This window comes from Fistularia commersonii, chromosome 28, assembly GCF_037954325.1.
Source record: "Fistularia commersonii isolate RoL2024-O1a breed Wild chromosome 28, RoL_Fcom_v1.0, whole genome shotgun sequence".
NCBI classification, from domain to species: domain Eukaryota; kingdom Metazoa; phylum Chordata; class Actinopteri; order Syngnathiformes; family Fistulariidae; genus Fistularia; species Fistularia commersonii.
In genome coordinates this window covers 3,569,709-3,588,660 of record NC_141311.1, presented here as the reverse complement: position 1 = coordinate 3,588,660, position 18,952 = coordinate 3,569,709, and the positions used below count along the sequence as shown (strand labels likewise).

The 18,952-nt window shown below is 45.1% G+C and overlaps 1 protein-coding gene across 7 annotated transcripts in view; it reads left to right on the top strand.

The window, feature by feature from the left end:
• Positions 1–18,952, top strand: part of baiap2a (BAR/IMD domain containing adaptor protein 2a) — a 66,206-nt gene that overhangs the window by 43,039 nt on the left and 4,215 nt on the right. For 6 of the 7 annotated variants that reach the window (XR_015108949.1, XM_086175810.1, XM_086175813.1 and 3 more), the window contains exons 6-13: positions 1,950–2,087; positions 11,637–11,789; positions 14,063–14,305; positions 14,531–14,762; positions 16,506–16,707; positions 16,792–16,860; positions 16,952–17,108; positions 17,978–18,015. Coding sequence is in view for 5 of the 7 variants with exons in the window: in XM_086175810.1 (XP_086031936.1) it covers positions 1,950–2,087; positions 11,637–11,789; positions 14,063–14,305; positions 14,531–14,762; positions 16,506–16,707; positions 16,792–16,860; positions 16,952–17,108; positions 17,978–18,015 (1,232 nt within the window). In the remaining 2 variants the exon portion in view is untranslated. Of the gene's footprint in view, positions 1–1,949; positions 2,088–11,636; positions 11,790–14,062; positions 14,306–14,530; positions 14,763–16,505; positions 16,708–16,791; positions 16,861–16,951; positions 17,109–17,977; positions 18,888–18,952 lie in introns of all 7 variants that reach the window. The other variant, XR_015108950.1, reaches the window with a different exon arrangement.

Here is an 18,952-nt window from a genome sequence, read left to right as displayed (position 1 = left end):
ATGTTTTTACTTGAAACTCTGACACAACAATTTCCTTCGGGATAAATAAAGTTGTTCTCATCTCATCTCATCTCATATATAGTGAGATGACGTAATCATGTCATGACATGAAATTGTAACAGGAATATCAGGGGGGAGGGGGGCAAACAAATTCTTTAAAAAAAAACAAAAAACAAACACTCAACATAGATAATCTAAAAGGATATGTCGCTTATGTCCGGTCCCTGGATAATTAAGCAAATATATAGATAAAAATAAACCTCCACCAGGTGATCAAGTGTGGATGTTTTAATGGACACGATCATTAAAAGAATAACATAAACAAACACTTGGACGCAACAAAGAGACAAAAGTACTCGCGCCTCCTCGTTTTGCTCTGTTTCAGAAGTTGTGGAAGGAGCCTCGGAGCCCCAAATGACGGAACATCTGCTCCGATTAAGAAGTGGTCTCAGTCTGCATTGAACTGAGCCTTGCTTGTTATAGTCTATTTTCAGGAAAATAACTTTTTTTTTTTTTTTACATGTAATTGGTTGCATTTTGGGCCCAATTACAGAAGGTCGAAGCACGTTCAAGTCACATATTAAACAGAGGGAGAGACACGATTGGAAATGAGCTCAAAATGAGCCTTCAAGACAACCAAGTCGTTTTTTTTTTTTTTTTAGGAAATATGAAGGCGAGATCCATAAAACATATTTATAGTTGTAATAAAAACTGTCTGTTTGTTACTTTTCCTAATACGAAGGGAATGAGTTCGCCAATTTTCCAAAAACGCTAAGATCAGACTCTCATCTAATGGGGCCGATTGATACTAATGCTCGTAATATGTAGCTCACACAGGTGACGACAGCAGGGTCCGAGTAAGTATGCCGCAAAAAACTCGCTTGCACGGTTGTAATGTGACACCTTTACTTTCATCGGGAAATTTTCCCAAAACATAACTGAGCTCCTGGCATAGTGGAAGGCGGGTTCAGACGATAAGGGCGCAGGCAGAGGTGACTGGACGTCAAAACAATGAAAATAACACTGGGCCAGCATGTGGGCTAATCTATAAAGTAGATTATCTAAAGTCCAACCATCCCCACCCAGTGTATCTTGGAGCGCCACTTAACAGGACATTCTCTTACAAGCTCCACCTGCAGAATACAAAAGCCAAGGTCAACAGCCGCGACAACATCCTGCACAAACTAGTTCATACAAACTGGTGCATCTACAGTCCCTGCAACTCCCATAGCACTTCTGCTACTCTGCGCCGCTCAACTACAGCCGATCATCATCAAGTGATGCACAAAGAAGTCCCGTCCCTTGTCTTGAGGCCAAAGCTGAACCGCACCCCCTCACATTAGATGGTCCATCACAGGAGTACCACACCAGAAGGCCATAAGGCAACTCCACCAGGACATCCACCTTACCAGTGGCCCAAACTCACAGCAAGGGTCAACATCTGCAAAGCTGAATGGACCGAGCCCATGAACGGACGGAGAAAGCCAATGTTCGCCTCCTCTGCTTGGCCAATCTGGGGAGAGGGGGATTTGCAATGCAGTGGTGAAAGCCCGAGACAGTCAAACTGATGACAGTTGCAGCCTTGGATCAGCACAGACCATGTCTTACCTTCTGGAAGATACCAGGACCTGCTGGAGTCCAACCCCATCATCTGTGGCTTTAGCCCGTTATTTGGAAATAAAGGTTGCAATGGACTCGAAAAAGAAGATCCAAAGTCCAAACCGCTCCTCACACTGAATATAATCTAATTTAAACCATGATAAAACATGAGATTCAAGTTTCCAAAATGGGATTAAATAAGGTTTCAAAACTTTTTTAAAAAGGGCTGGCAATTGTGTTTATTTACTTCACCACTTTCCCTCAGAAACTTTGGTTTTTTTGTTTGTTTTTTTTTTATTTGCGTCCCTGTTGGAGGTCTAATTTTGTCCTTGTGTTTTTAACCCACCTAGGCGGCCCTGAAGAAATACCAAGTGGAACACAAAAGCAAAGGGGAGAGTCTGGAGAAGTGCCAGGGCGAGCTGAAGAAACTGCGCAGAAAGAGCCAGGGCAGCAAGAACCCCTCCAAATATGGCGAGAAGGAGATGCAGGTGAGCCTTTTAGCCGAGGATTTGCTCAGAGTCCCGTATGATGCTAACCACAAATTTATACAGGGATTAGAATAGAGATGTCTGACGTCAAATTAGATTAAGTCAACAGACTGAGTGTAATATCTTGGAAAGTTGGTCGGGGAGCTGATAATTGACGGATCAGTATGAAAAAAAATGTTTCCAATTTCGAAACAGGGGAGTCATTCAGAAGTGGACTGGGGTCATAAATTTTGAATGTCCGCCACAGCTGCAAATGAAAAAAAAAAAAAAAAAAGTGGATCTGATTATATCTCATGAGGCGAATTACTTTAAAACCCGAATAAAAAATACCAAGAATTGGCAAAAAAAAAAAAAAAAAAAAAAAGGAGAAAACCAAACCAAATCCTCTCTGGAGTTTTTATAGTTGTGGGTGATATTTGGATTGGAGGGTCTGTCCACGTTGAAGCAAATAATCACTTTTTTTTTTTTTTTCCTCATAAGTTAAGCCAGTGCACGTAACAGCGAGGACGGAGGTGGAAACAGCGGTGATACGCTGCCCTGTGTGGGAAGGCAAATGCTGGAGGTTCCATTATGAATCGCATGCCCTCGCCGGTCTCTCAAACATCTACGCACCGTATATCTTTCCCCCCGCGGACTGGCGCTCAGAGAACGATAAGAAGTCACTGATTGATGTTCTTGGAAAGGCAGCTCGTGTCTCTCTGCAGGTGGCATTTATCAGGAGCCTGACACAAGGAATATTCATTGGCGCCGCAAATTAGCTGACGAGCTTGGTCATCCCTGTAGACCTCCCCCCGAAAAAGTGCTCATTCGTTGCGTGCCATTCTGTTGGTATAGCTTTGATTATTGTGTTAATAGAGCGACGTCCGGTGAGGCAGCTCGTCGAATGTTGCTCCAACAAGATGGAGCGACAAACGGTCTTTACTTTCAAAGACGATATGTTGAAAAATTGCATGTTTTCCTGTTACTGCCACCTTTGGCGAGGATGTAGCCGGAAGTACAAGTCCCAGGAGGCAACCGGAGAAAAGGATATCACTTAAACAGGTCGAGACGGGCCGGATAATTACTTGGTCGCTTTTTTTCTTGCCGTGAAGCCGAGCTCGGCCGAGAGCGGGAGAGTGAAAACATATTCCGAGCAGTTTTGGTGGTTTACACCGAAGGTACCGTTTCAGGACACTGAACCCCCTAACTGCTCCCCAGGCGCTGGTGGACGGTAGCCTACTGCTCATGGTTCATCCATGATCGGTTCATCGCGGAGAGAGAATTTCCGCATGGGTATTAATAAAGGATAGATTGAATATAAATATAGAGAGACGATTAGAAATAACAAAAAAAAAAAGAAAGGAAAAACAACATTCACAAATAAATAGACAGCAGAGAGAACAACATCAAGGAAAAGAATGTACAACAGAATTGGGGGAATTAAAAAGAAAAAAAGACGGTAAGGGTGAAAAATAGATAACCAACACCAAGCGACAACTTAAACAGAGTGACAATAGTAATGACAAGAATAAAATAAACAAACAAAAACACGCAGGATAGCTCCCGATTTGTTTCAGACGCGTGGCGGATAGAGGAAGTGTCATCTCGACGCTACAAATTTGTGATGTCAGTGGAGTTTTGCAGGTGGTGAAGGTCATGGTGAAATCATTCGCAGTGCGACGCGTTCGAACGGCAATATTGGTTTCAAAAACGTTACAATCTGACGGTAACCGTTTCTTTTGCATCTTCTGCATGAGGAGAGCCTGTGAGACATGATAGGGATTCATTTGGTAAAACGATAAATGTGAAATACGGCATCGAAAAGTCACCGCCCAAGAGCGAAATTTGACAGATTAGATTAAATATGAAGCCGCGAATCTCTCTAGAGGTTTTTAAATTATAACATGGCCGAAAATCCCTTAAAACTGCCCGCCCCTTTTTTTTTTTTTTTTTTTCCAAGATGGCGCTGGAAGACGGCGGCTCCTAGTATCTTCTGATCTTACCTACCGGCTATTTCTTTGCCTAATGAGTTATGGGACTAATTTGAAGCTTGTCTCGAGGGGTTTATGGAAACCTATCAAAGGTGGGCTGTGTTGAAATATTATGGTAATTGCCGTGCTAAGGGGAAGCTGGCGGGGCGTCTACAAATCATAATCGTCATAATTGTCCCATTTCGGCAACATGGCCATTAAACGGTCATACATTTTGTCATGTTGAAATTAAACCGCTGGGCAGATGTAATGTCAGAGAGCTAAAAGGTCATTAGCCTTTATTCTCCCACAGCCGTAAATTTTGTGGAAGCCCCTTTTGCACTCTAGGAACTTGCCGTTCCTGGAACTCTGGATGTTCCTTGGTGCATTCGGACAGCAGAACCAGGGAACTCGGCTCCTACAACCACCTTTAGCTTCGACTCCAAGGCGGACTTTTTCTATTGTGCTCATATGACGTAGGTGATGGAGATTGGTTGAGCTCCATAAGCAACGCCCTCTAGTCCATACTTCTTGGAGCGCCATTTTCAGTTTTTTTTCTTGCGATAAAATGGACAGAACCAGCGAGAATTGGACGGACGAAGACGTCCGAGCTGTTCTGGCCCGCCACGCCGCAGAGACGTGTGCAGATCTTGCGGTGAACATCGACATTTTTACCAAATTAAGTTTGCCGTGAGCTCTTCAGCGCAGGGAGAAGATAAAACCACTCCAACCCATCTGATAGTCTTCGGTTCTTATTCCCGCCGTGGGAACATGAACGACCATTTCAGCTTCCTTTAATACTTTGCAGTGGTTTGTTATTGATTGAGGACGTTAAGGTATGTTTTCGCAGACTCCCTCATCCCACAAGTCCCTACCGTAGTCCCTTATTTGCAAAATTACAAGGTTTCCCTGGAGGAGGCTAGTTCCTCGAACCTGATGTTTTTGAAAATAGTTAACAAGTATTTAATTAAAATGTATTTATTTTAGTTTGTTCATTTCAAAATGTGAAGATTATGATGGTCTTGTAACATAAATATTTTTGACGCTCTTAATAAGCAACTGCAAGCGTCAGTAAAAAGGATGACAGCACACTGAAAGAGGACGGCAATTTTGGTGGAGTTTTTCATCAATACAAGAAGGACTCGAAAAGAAATGGAGTATTTTGCTTGAAAGTAACCTTCAAACAAATGTCTTTTTTTTCGGAGTTCAAAATGCTTTGTTGCATGCAGAAATGTAATTTTGTATTCTGTGCTGTTGTTCATTATATAAAAAAAAAAAAAAATGCAACACATATGTTTATACATAGCATACAGGCAAAAAAAAAAAAAAACGTCATATGTTAATTTATTTTAAATTTCAAAAGGGTTGTGTGGCTCTTGGATTAACAGCTCGGTCCAAAACACGCTTCTATGTCATAGAACTTGTATCTTGAGGTCTAAGGATAAGTTCAGTATTCTGATGTTTTTTTTCTTTGACGTCAAACAGGTCAGTTGTGCACTTTACTGCTAATTTGCACTGGATTATCATTATTATTATCTTGTCAATTTCATGTCACCGTGGGATCGTGAGAAACATCTTATCGATTTCTCTGTATGCCCGATCCATGCGGAGAAATTGACAATAAAGTCGACGTTGACTTTAGCGTCATTAGCATCTCGACAACCCCACCCCGACAATTTTTAACTTCGTGCACATCGGATGTAAGGAGTGGCGTTATTACCTCGCGCAGCGCCGCAGTCCGCATGATCAATTGGGCCCATCTGCACGGAGGAATGAGTTCATCAGTCCCTGGACTCATAACACACAATCGGTTAGCCGGGGAGAGGAAAATCAATCTCCCCTTCTCATTTTCAGCCCCGCTCGCTCTCACTGATCATATCACGGCTGTGGGCGTGTTAAAGAAAAGTCAACTCGTTTGCGCCCGAGTACCTCGGGGAGGACGAGGCGCGGAGACGGAGAGCCCGGAACTCCCGAAAGGCCCGTTCTTCACGGTTGCCGGCCCTCCGCCCGGAGAGGCCCGGGTCCACGGCGGCTGCGAACCGCGACTGCTCCTTTTCGTTTTTCAGATGGATTCTTTCCTCGGCACAATGGAGGGTGAATTAAAGTTGCAAGCGCGAGAGCGTTCCCTCCTCCTCCGCATCTGTTATTTAGTAAGCTAGAGCGGTGCTAAGTTTTCGTTTTTATCTTCCCTCTCTTCATTAAAAAGGGGACGACGTCGGGCCCGGACGTGCGGAGAACAGATACGCCGGTCGCGTTTTATCGATCGGGATCTCCCGTGAGGCTCGTCGCCCGGACCCTCTCCTTCGTTTATTCCCCCCCGCCGTCTCGTTGATGTGCGAAGCTCCTGCCAAAATGCTAATCAGCTCATTATGTCCTTCACTGGAGTGGACCTACTGTGGAAGGAGAGGTTTTCATCTGGACTTCCAGGCCGCTATTACGGCAAGGAGACACGGGAGATCCTGATTCCTAATAAATTGTCAGACTTCTGATAAGCTCCGGTTCTTTTATGTAGAAGCTAGAATCCTGTGTGTGTGTGTGTGTGTGTGTGTGTGTGTGTGTGCAGGCTTTAACACACCTTCTGATTTCTGCAAGTCCTTGTAAATCCAGACTGCAACTGTTATAAATTGTGAAACACCCTCCGGTGGACACGAGCCGTTCGATTGGATTTGTTGCTGGGATTTAATAGCGGCCTGTGCCCGGGGCGTCTTCTCGCTGCGCTGCGTTACTTTTGTGACCCTCCGGACGGCGAGAGAACCCGGGCCGTGTGGATTTGACAGGAGGAGAGGGCACATTGGCTATTAGTCCTACTTAGATGAAGAAAAAAAAAAAACCCTTCCTTGACGTGACCTCTTGGAGAGTGTGATCTCCTGAAGGGCGCCTTCGTGCGACTATCTGGTGGACACTTACAGATCAGTGTGTGTTATTCACCCCCCCTTTTTTAATTCCCCTTCTGCAGTGTGACTCACTCAAAACAAAATAATTAAATAACTTCACTAATTTAATAAGAGTGAGGGAGGGGATGATCTCAATTTAAGAGCTGCGGCGCATCGACATGGCTTGCTTAGTGAATCAAGCGACTCGAATTTGCATTTTAAAGAACTGCGTCGGCTTAGATGGAAGTGTGCAATGTCCGGCGGCGGGTTAATCGTCCCTCGGCTCGCTGGACTTGCTGTATTTAGCGAGCTTTTCGCTGGAATTTCGACAGTTGCAAGGAGAAATAGGCTATTCTTCAAACTGTTTGTCTCGGGTATCACTGAAGTATTCCAAATATTAGACTTTTTTTTTTTCCCCCCACCCTCTTAAGCGTCACTGCGGTAGAGTAATGTGTTCTCTTGTCTGACGAAAAATACACTCATCGCCATGACGGTCCTGTTTCTTTATACCACAGATTTTTCCAAGATTTAGATAATGGGAAATGTAAATAATCATTGACATCAACGGCATTGCAGATGATGTAAATTTTCCTCACCTGCCACTGAACCTGTAAAAAAGATGGGATTTTGCTTGTGTTTGTGACTTTTACGGAATTTCAGGTCTCATCCTCGGAAGCTTTTGTAGTTCCTAGAACCTTTACAGGAATGGTGTTGTTTTTTTTCGTGCATTCGGACAGCATCAGGTCATGGACCTCCCTTCCAAGAAACATTTAAGTTCTAGGGGCTTTTTACGGTTCCGTAGGAACAACAGCTGTTTTCTGCAATGAGGAAAGCAAGGCTGTTCATGTTCTGCATGGCGGGAATAATAACCATGGACTATCAGATCGGTTGAAGTTTTGTTTTTTTGCCCTTACACTGCTTCGCCTGGTGAATAATCCACTCCACACCTTTTTTTTTGGTCATTGTTGATGTTCTGCTGCAAGTCCTAGAAACCCCTCCTGCAGGCAAAAAGGGCTCCAACCTCTTCCTCGGTCCATTTCTTGCTGGTTCTGCCCATTTTGTCATGAGAAGACATCTGACTAGCGACCGTAGCTTCTGAGTTCCACCCATCACCGAGCTTCAGAGCAGGAACGCATGAAGATGCGGCCTAGTTCCTGAAAAGGTTGTGCAAAAAGTTCATGCGAATGCGGCTACAGTCAACGAAACCGTTAACGTTTCAAGACCGGCGTTTTCATCAGAACCCTGGGAGCTGAGCATGTTTGATGGTCAAACATGACAAGTCATCCTCGTGTTTGAATACTAAAATTGAGTGTGTGCTCGTTGGCTCTAGATTGCAGAGCATGGCGCATAACCAAAGTCAAACCCTTGGGACCGGTGCGCTTGAACAAACTGAAGTAAATAGAACACACTCTTCTGGGTCAGCATTTATCAGCAGATGTTAGAGTATCAAAGTCATGGGACCTGTTTCAGTTGAGTCGGCCTACTTTCAAACGGCGGCGTCTGAAACTTGCGGCGAACATCAAGCGTCGACCGACATGAAACCTCAGACGCCGAACGTCCTCCATGTGCGCGCTCATTAAAAAAACAACCAAATACCGTTGGCTTTTCAGAAATGAGACTCCCTGCAGCTACAGATTCTGACCTTTTTTCCTGTTTCCCGTGACATTTTCCTGTTTTTCAGAGACCTCATGCAAAGTGCAGACTCTCTGCTCACACTTTTGCTTCTCACTCTTCTACACGCAGCTACACCATCCTTATTTTCATTCATTCACCATCTATACCGCGTGTCCTGCTGGTCCACTTTGCGGACCATGAGGCGCATTTTAAGGCGCAATATCAATGAACGGGTCTATTTTCATACATAAGGCGCACGTGTTGTAAGGTGCATGATAAAACATATGGTATATAAAGTGAAACAAAACATTGAGTTTAGTTGAATTTTATTTCCTCGGAAACTCTGTTTGGTCATCTTGGCGTGGTTCATCTGCTTGCTCACTCCACTTCCGTACCTTCCGTACCTGTCTCTTAACAGATGCCATTTTTGGGGATCTTCGTACACACAAATGTACAGTAATATTAAGTTGCAGCACAGTATGTGCAGGTATAAGCGCGCGGCTGTTCTCTGATTGGTTTATCGTTGCCTGCGATAGCGAACACCTGAAGTTAGCGTGAGGTTAGCGGCTTCGTCGCTTACCAAGGTCGCACTAAAACATTTTGACAGTGTACCACATACATCTGGTTGGAGGTCAGTAAGCACAAGAATTCATTAGAAAAAGGGGCACCGGATTATAAGGCGCAGCTGATTTTTGAGAAAAATTCAAGAATTTTAAGTGCGCCTTATAGTGCGAAAAATACGGTCTGACCATTTAAACATCATTATATAGCAGGGGGGTCAAATTCATTTTCACAGCATAATGGTCACGTGTAATGGTAACAGTGTAAATAGAACAAAACGTAATGTAAAATAGATGTAACTCCTCCTTAATGTTAAATAACTCTTATTATTACTCATTCAAATGCTTTTAATTCTTGGACAATTTGTTGTTTTTTTGGAAAGCTAACTTTAGCATACTTAGCTCCGTGTTTGGTGTCAAAATGCCGACATAATTTGTACTCTGACAAGCGACACTGCCTCATAAAACAAAATACATACCCTGTTTTTCTGGGTGGTGGATTCACCTTCCCATCTTTCTTGAAACAGCCTCCAACATAGAAGATTGCATAGAATCTATGCAAATGCATATGTAACATTTTGTCTTTAAATTTAATTTTTTTTTTTTTTTTTTTTTTGTAATTAAATTAGACAATTTGTTGTTTTTCTGGATTTTTTTTTTTCTTTTGTGGAATTTGTTGTTTTTCTGGAAGGCTAACTTTGGCATACCAACTTTGTGTTTGGTGTCAAAATGCCAATGTTGATGGTACTTTTTGACAACCAGCACTGCCTCATAACACAAAATTCATACCCTGTTTTTCTCCTCGAAGCACAAAGGTGTATTCTCCTACCCATCTTTCTTGAAATAGCCTTCCATCTGCATCAGCTTTTCTTCCTGGATGTTTAGGGATCATTTGTATTTCTCAATTTCACTTGTTGTATTTTGCATTAATGTGAATACACTGCAATCTAATGGCGGGATGCTGTCACCTGGTGAGTAACATCACCAGTGTAAATTGTGGGAAATGTAGTTTATGGCCAATGCACGTGTTCGACTTTTTTTTTTTAAGACAATCAGACCTTTTGAGACGTTCTCACAGGCCACATTTGGCCCACGGGCCTTGAGTTTGACATGTTATATCGAGACATGCAACCATTCACTCCTTCACTCACACATTTGGGCAATTTTGAGTGTTCAACGAACCTTTGTTTTTGGGATGCGTGAAGAGAACACGCAAACTTCACACAGAAAGGCCTCCTGTCGGAATCAGCGCTTTTTGCTGCCGAGGCTCTGCCCTTCCTTATTTTCCGACATGTAAAATATATCCTGTATTAGCAGGCCTCGTGAATAGTTCCTCCTCCTCCCTGAGGGATTTGAATCAGCGAGTGACTTTTCATCAGAGAAAACGCGGCTTTTTGAAAAAGTTACAAAAAGCCGTCTCTCGCGGACCTTCAGCCTTGAAGCGGCTCCGCGTCGTCCTCTGTCACGTTGCGTTTTCGATTCATTACGTTACCGCCGCATTGCGTCCACATAGACGGAATCGCAGCTTCATCGCTGATAACTAGATGCTGCCGGTGGTGCTGCTACCATCCATCTGTTTGGACGCACCGGGCCTTTTTTATAATGGCTTTCAAACAGATCATTTACCCCGAATCAAAGTCTATATACATTGTCTCCGGGGGCTTGGGTCCACTTTATTTCCTGTGACTCAGTCCGGCAAACATTTTCGAAATGCAATGAACGGATCCTTTGCACGGATGAAAGGGGGGAATGAGAAAAATCCGTAATTCCAGATGTGTTTTTCCGCGTTGGTTCACAGACGCGACATGGAATGGTGCAGCTGTGACGTCAAAATGTTCGGTCGGTAGATCGTCTTGCTGCGAAATGCGTGCATCTTCGTCGCTTCTGATCACGAGCTGCGAAAAAAATCGTGAACACGCTAACCTGTCAGCACACGCACCGGAACAATGGGTTCCATAGTGCATTTTGAGAATGCGGAAGTTTCTTTGCGCAACGGCTAATGCTAAATTACATGGCTGAGTCGGAGGCCGAGGGGGATGTGAAACTACATCGACGTGGACGTTTGTCCCCCTCGCAGCTTTTTTCACAGGTACATCCTCCCCGGTCAATAATTGACAGAGTCCCGTGTCTGAGATCCCTGTAAATCCTTTAGACCGAGAAATGTGGCGAAACGAAGGGAGCGATAATACCAGACTGACCCTTAAACAAACCCGCCGACCCGAGACAAAGAACAAAAGGGGGACATATGTCGGCGTATCAGAGCAATTACACACTCGGGGAATTACAAGAGGGTAAAACACTGGCTGTTACGAAACGAAAATACCACCGCAGGTTCTCTGTCGGCCGAAACCAACACCAGCTTCTTGATAAAACCGGTGAGAAAATGCAAAATATTGGAAAAAGATCTGGTCCGATGATCCAGGGAGATGCCGGCAGGGAACTGGAGTGTTTTAAGGTCTTGCTGGTCCAGTGGAGCCTACGCTTTTTACTCTCCGCTGTGACGTGAATGTGAAAGTTATTTCCATGTCTTATTGTTCTTCCTCCCATCCCCAGTTTGTGGAGACCATCAGTAGTAAGCAGACGGAGCTGGACACCTTCATCGCCGAGGGGTACAAGACGGCTCTGTCCGAGGAGCGTCGCAGGTACTGCTTCCTGGTGGATCGCCAGTGCGCCGTGGCTAAGAACAGCAGCGCCTACCATGGCAAGGTAAATCCAAGGGTCACCTCACTGTTCACGGGGTTAAATGACATGCTGCTGCTTTATCATCCGCACCCAGCATCTTACAATTCAGGACATGATTGGATAGAGTCATTCATTCATTATCTAGACTGCTTATTCTGCTGCCAGGGTCGGGGGAGCCTATCTCAGCTGTGATTGGCCGAGAGGGGGGGGTTCACCCTGGACCAATCACAGGGCTACTTATAAAGACAGACAACCATTCGCTATTCATTCGGACGTCACATAGAGCAGGGATGGGCAATTATTTTGGCTGGCGGGCCACATTTCTTATTTAATTTCTATGCATGGGCTAGCTAGGTGAACAACATGGAAATTGCAGTTTAAATATTTCAATTTTTCGGGAATTTTATTTCAATTTTAAAATCATTAATAATGATATAAATGTACCGACCAACATTATTCAGGGGAAAAAAAATTAAAAAGGAAAAAAAAAGTTTCTAAATTCGATATTAATTGAAAATACTTAAAATATTGAAATTTAAGATATTATTAACATGAATTAAAATATTCAAAGAAAATAGTTTGGCGGGCCGGATAAAAAAGCAAAGCGGGCCGTAAAATGCCCAGGTCTGATATAGAGACGTAAAACCGTTTGCATGAACTATAGAAACCTCTTGGATGACAGATGAAGCGTCCCTAAGAGAAGAAAATCTATTCCAGTTGCTGGAAGTATATTTGAAGAATTCACCATGATCTGGATGACGGAGAACCTCCACAGTCAAACATTCACTTTGTCATTCACGCGTCACAATGGACACGTGCAAACATTCACCCGGTCATTCGCACGTCATACAGAAATATACAGCCTTTCAGTCCCATATTCACACATCGTATAGGTTTGAATTTTGGGTCTCCGATCAACCCGCTGTGTGTTTTCGGGAGGAGACCCAGGACGAATGCGGGTAAAACCTGCAAAAATCATTCCTGCCGGCAGCCGTAGAAGTCAAGTGTCAGACATTCGGGATCAGCTGGTCGGAGTCATCACGTGCAAAAATTGTGAAATAGATCCATTATCTTCCATTGTCTTCAGTGCAATGAAGTTTTACTTTACAACAACCCCTACTTATACACAAAATCACCACATGTAATCATATACATGCACTTGTAAATACACATGCATATACGTTACATATACTTTTATTTTTTTATCTTTAATGTTCTTTTTATTTTTATTATTTGCAATTTTATTCTTTATTTTTATATAGAGTTCTATTTGGATTCTTGGCACTTGATTTTGTAGCAGGAGCTGCTTTCAAACAAAAAAAGCAATTTCCCCCCCTGGAGGATCGATAAAGTATTGTTTTGAAAAGGCCCCCCCATCGGAATCGAACCGGGGACCTTCTCGCCACAGGCCGCCCTACATAGATGTTGATTCCTGAAATAGCTATATTCCCCGTGCAGCATCATTGTTTTACATAAAGCTCACCCGCCTGTCGAGCGTTGTTCGTCGGGAAAGAGCAGGCCGTATTAGGAGATATATAATTCAAAGTCGCATTATCTTTGACCGCTCATAGGGGCCCTATTCAATTTAAAAATTCATTAAGACCGCAGACAATGCCCAGCTGACAGGCGTATCTGAAGACTGCAATCCATCACCGCACCTCGGAGCATTTAGTCGCGTTCGTGCGGAGACCTGCGTGCACGCTCTCTTCGGAGGAGATCTAGAAAACGTTCATCGGGGGGAAAGGCGACACATGGAAACTCCCTGTTACCGACAAATCGTCGGTAGTGCGCAAAAAAAAAAAAAAAAAAAGGAAAAAAATCTGGATTTCTTTACCGATCATTAAGAGGGAGATTGTTTTTATTTTTTTTTTAAATATTTCATCGCTTGTATGAAATCAGATTCTGGGCTGGCGGAGCACTCCTGGGATTACGGGTGGGCGTGAACTGTCAGCCTGAAGATGTGGCTGTAGGAGGACGCTATGTTTGTGTGGGCGATGCCGCCACATCTTTTCCCAACATGGAGTCTAGTCATTAATCAGGATTGGGGGGGGTCTGCGTGGGAAGGGTTCACCTTCAGCAGACTGAAGAACCCTCTCCCAAAGGGCTTGTGTGTGTGTGTGCGTGTGTGTGTGTGTGTTAAGAGCGACGGAGAAAGAGATGGAGAGAGTTATATAAATTAACACATATCAAAGGGGTGAAAATGTCTGAGCTCCTGCGGTGAATATCAGGGTTATCTGCAAACAGTGGTATCAAGTGTGTGTGTGTGTGGATGTGTGTGTGTGTGTGTCCTCCGCCAGGGCAAAGACCTCCTGACCCAGAAGATCCCGATGTGGCAGCAGGCCTGCTCGGATCCCAACAAGTTGCCGGAGAGGGCCATGCTGCTGGCCCAGCAGATGGGCTCCGCCGCCCTGGGAGGCACGAGCCCCCTGCACACCTCCAAGTCCAACCTGGTCATCTCGGACCCCATTCCGGGGGCGCAGCCGCTGCCCGTCCCCCCAGAACTGGCCGTCTTCATGGGCAGCGGACTGGGTCACCCATCGGTAAGTTTAGTAGCCCCTTTTTCTGGTCTCTGTTTCTGACAGCCGTGCATTTTTAATGTCAAAAAATGTTGGATTTTGGTGTTTTGGGCATCGCTGCACAGGCTTTTGTGTTACATCGCCGTAAATTATATCTACCGGTAATAGTATATGCGTGTGTGTTAGCTTGGTTATTATAGATTTCAGTTCAATCGGTTGATTTCTCTTAAATCTGATTGGGTTCGGCAGAGGCTGATGGGCCCCGATGGCATGTCCATGGTCAACGGAACAACGGGAGTTCACGGTGAGGAATTCTGGACGGAGGGCGGGACGGTGTCCGTGTCCCAAGTGAGGCCCTCGTCCCCTCAGACCCAAGCCCAGGGCCCGTCCCAGGCCCAGCCTCAGAGACAGGTCAGCGATGTCTACAGCAACACCCTCCCTGTCCGCAGGCCCGCCCCCGCCAAGAACAAGAACCCAGTGGGTAAGACATTCGAACGCATTCAATGAGCAGGATCCAATGAGAGCGCCGCTTATCTACCAGGAGCACATGTAACGTCGCACAAAGGCGCGGCGCGGGAGAATGAATGGCATCGACAATAACCGGGGTGAATGCGCGCTGGGGTTTGAGAACAACAGTGAATTAAATCGCCGTCCAGTGCCTCAAGTCCCCGAATCATCAACAAAAATAATAAATTGGCAGTTTTTGTTTGCAGAGAACTGCAGGAAAAAAATATTATGTTAGTTTAAAGTAGCTTCCAGAGTTTCGGTCGCTAATTTGAATTATGAACTTGTAAACTGCTTAATGTGCGCATAATATACGTGGTTTATTGTTTTATTGATTTTTTTTTTTTTTTTTTTTAATGGGTTGAAAAATGCAGAATAAGCTGTAGCTTCGGTCGACACCTTTTTTCGGCCAAGGTAAAGTCGTTTTGAGGGATTCTTTATACAAAACATTGTTTCCTTTTTTTATTCATTCTTATATGCATATAAAGTAGTTTACCTATGTTGCAAAGCTCGAAATTAATTCGCTGACTAAATCAGTTTCCGTGAACTTATAACCCTGCTAAAAGGGCATAAAACCACATATCAGATCGTGACGTGTTCGGCTGCAGATAAAATGAATAATCTGACAAAATCCAAGCGAGCCGTTCCCACACACAGACTTTGCGGTTCTGAGGCGAAATCTGTACACATCAGCGAAAGCGATAAAAGCGTATCTGTATCCGACAAGCCGCGCGGTTCCTCGAATGACTTCTTGTGAATTTAAAAGATTATTCCTGAGTCTTGCATTCTGCTGGTGTGGAATCTAAGGGATCTCCCCGTATTCTAGTTGGCACCTGCGCGTTCTCGGATCTCGTAGCACTTTGCGACGAGAAATTTGAGCCCGCAAATGATAAATACCATATATTTTGAAGGGCCTGTTTTAAAACTGTTTTCATGTATGAAGCGCACCGCATTATAAGGCGCATAGAATAGAAACTATTGTCGTGGCCGGGGTTGCGTTTTTTCATCCACTAGATGAAGCTGCGCTAAAGAGAATGTCAACAAAACAGTCAGATAAGTCAGTCAAACTTCATTAATAGAATACAAACCAACGTTCTGACAACTCCATTCACTCCCAAAACAAGTTAATGCATTCACAATATGGTACCGTACGTACCGGTAGCTCTTACCGGTATTTGCGCCACCTTCATTGAAAACAATGTATTTTCAGCTCCATTTGTCACAGCTCAAAGCTTTTCATAAAACTAAAGCACCAAAAAGGGACGCCTCTAAATTCGTTGATGTTCTTGTCGCTAGCTCTGTTTAGTCTTCTTTACTCGGCGCGGGTCCTCTTGTTGCGTCCTCCACTTCTGTACCATTGATTCATCAATGTTGATTTTTCTCGCCGCTGCTCTATTCGCATGTTCTACTGCGTGACTGATCGCCTTGAGTCGTAAGCGTGTCTCTTGAAAGGTGCCATTTTGGGGTCTTTATCCACAAACAAGTGGCGTAGGACTGGAATTCCCCTTTACCGTTTTTACCGCTGCTAATTCTTGGACGCCCCCTGACTACAGCTGCCATAATTAACCAATATTGATCCATATATAAGGCGCGTCTGATTATAAGGCGCACAAAGCTTTTTGAGAAAATTAAAGGCTTTTAGGTGCGCCTTGTAGTGCGGGAAATGCGGTGAGTGTATCGGCAGGCTGATCGCGTCTTTGTGTCTCTGAAACGCCTTCAGGTGAGACACGGACCCTGCCCAGGTCCAGCTCCATGGCCGCCGGTCTGGAGAAGAACGGGCGCTCCCGCGTCCAGGCCATTTTCTCCCACGCCGCCGGCGACAACAGCACCCTGCTCAGCTTCTCCGAGGGGGACGTCATCACCTTGCTGGTGCCCGAGGCGCGCGACGGCTGGCACTACGGGGAGAACGAGAAGAATAAAATGTGAGTAACGCTGGTAAAACGTGGCGCGCGGGAGTTATTATCGTGTGATATTAACAAGACGCTCACTTCCCCCCCCCCCCCAAGGCGTGGTTGGTTCCCGTTCTCCTACACCCGCGTTCTGCCGGAGAGCGACGGCGAGAAGCTCAAAGTGAAGTACGTCTAGAAAAGAATTGCACGTCCCCCTTTCCTCTGAACCCGACCCTCGATCTGACGCCTTGCGTTTTGCCGTTCCTCCCCCGCGCAGCCTGCACCACGGGAAGAGCAGCAGCACGGGAAACCTGTTGGAGAACGACGGCTCGCTGCCCACGCCCGATTACGGCCTGACCGCCCGGCTGCTGGCGCAGAGCCTCGCCCAGACCCGACCCCCACGCCCCTACAGTATGGCCGGCTTCGGTACACAGGTATCCGTGTGACGTCCGCCGACGACGACGCGCTCATTAACAAGCTCATTCGGGATCGGTCGTTACATAATCGGCCGGGAGCGTTTCCCGTCGGCGCCTGCAAAATCAGATTTTCGCTTAGTGTTTGCTGCCACCCGGTGTTTGTGCGTGAGCACTGAGGCAGAGGGCTTCAAAGAGGGAGTCCCCCCCTTCCCAGGGGAGCCTCCAAACAGCGTGAATAGAAGAAGTAAGAGAATACTGCATGAGATATCAAAGAGTGTCACGCAGCGCAGCCTAAATGTATGTGATTTGGTTAAATAAGCTATTCGGAGATCCGGCAGTACCAAGAGAATGTCGCTTTTTTTTTCTTTTTTTTTTTTTATTTACAAGCAATAATAACCCGCTTTGGCTGCGATGTCAAGTAACCCGGACAATTCGTTTTAAATAAGAATTAAGAACAACTTTATTAATTCCGAAGGAAATTGCTGTGCCAGAGTTACAGAAAATATAACAGTAATAAATAATAAAAGAAAAGGCAGAATTAGAAATAAAAATAAACTATAAACTATAAAGTGTCTCAGTGAAACTGTAAAGTGTCTTAGTAACAAGTGAGGTAAGGAGTGCACAATAGTATGATAGAAGGGAAAATTGTAGTGTAGCTGTTATGAGATGAAATATTGCACAGTTCTGAATATTGCACAATGAAATGATATATTGCACAGTTTTTTTTTTTTGTTTTTTTTTAGGTTAAAGATAGGTTTTTATGGTTGCCGGCGGCTGAATGGAGAGGAAAATGGCTGCCGGTTCGATGATTCAAATAACCGGCGCATGATTCGTTGGATTTGAACCTTGTGTTCTGACGCCAGAAATGTCCTTCTCTTTTCTCTCAGCCGGCGATCGAGGATTACGACGGTCGCTTCGCAACGAGGTAAGTCCCCTCTTTTTTGCCCCCCCGCCCGTCCGCCCTGCAAGTAGTAGTAACATTGCTTCTGCCGTCCGAAATCATTAAAAATCCGGGAAATGCAATGGAAGGTGTGTACGCCGCCGGCAGAGGACGGCCATCCGCTGTCGCGTGCTTTTGTGTTTAATTCCCACTCCTGCTGTCTAAGTGGAATGTACCAACAGGAGTACTCTGGCATCGAGAGTACTTCCACGCGGTACATATTTACAGGGAGTATACTTATGAGTGTAGGATCTGAAGTACTTTACTGCATCTTCATTTATGTATTTTAGTTTTATTTCTTCCTCCTGTCTTCATCACCCCCTCCCTCGCCGACTCACTAGGGTTTTTTTCCGAGAAATAAGATTTCGGGAATACCGCGCCATTTCCCCCCCACCCGCCCAGTCCGGAAGTACAGCCCTGTGTTTTTAAATGTGTGTGTGTGTGTGTGTATACATGTGTATCCGTGTGAGAATCAGGATACGGACGTGGGAGAAACGGACGCCGCGTTAATGTTCGGCGGGTTCTTTTTACACGCCGTGTCGTCACTGCTCGTCAGTCTGGGGCTTTGGGACGCCGGCGTATCCCTGTCCGTTCTGCGTGTGTCTTCTGTTTCTTTTTCTTTTTTCTTCTATCTACGACGATATTTCCACGACGCCGTCTGGCGGAGGAATTCCGAAAACCCAGTCACAGCATCCCCTTCGACCGAGGAGATGGCTTGGTGATTTTCCCCATCAACAGTACGAGTATATTTTTTGGGATTCCGGCGTCGAAAAACAGAACATCTGACAGTGTTGATGAGGGAATCGGAAGCCCAATCTCCCCGATCGCGGCAGGCGCGCGCGGAGTTGTAGCTGTAGGTGGGCGACCTTTGACCCCCTACGCTGCTGAACTCCCCCACCCCCGGCCCTGCCTCTTTTTGTGC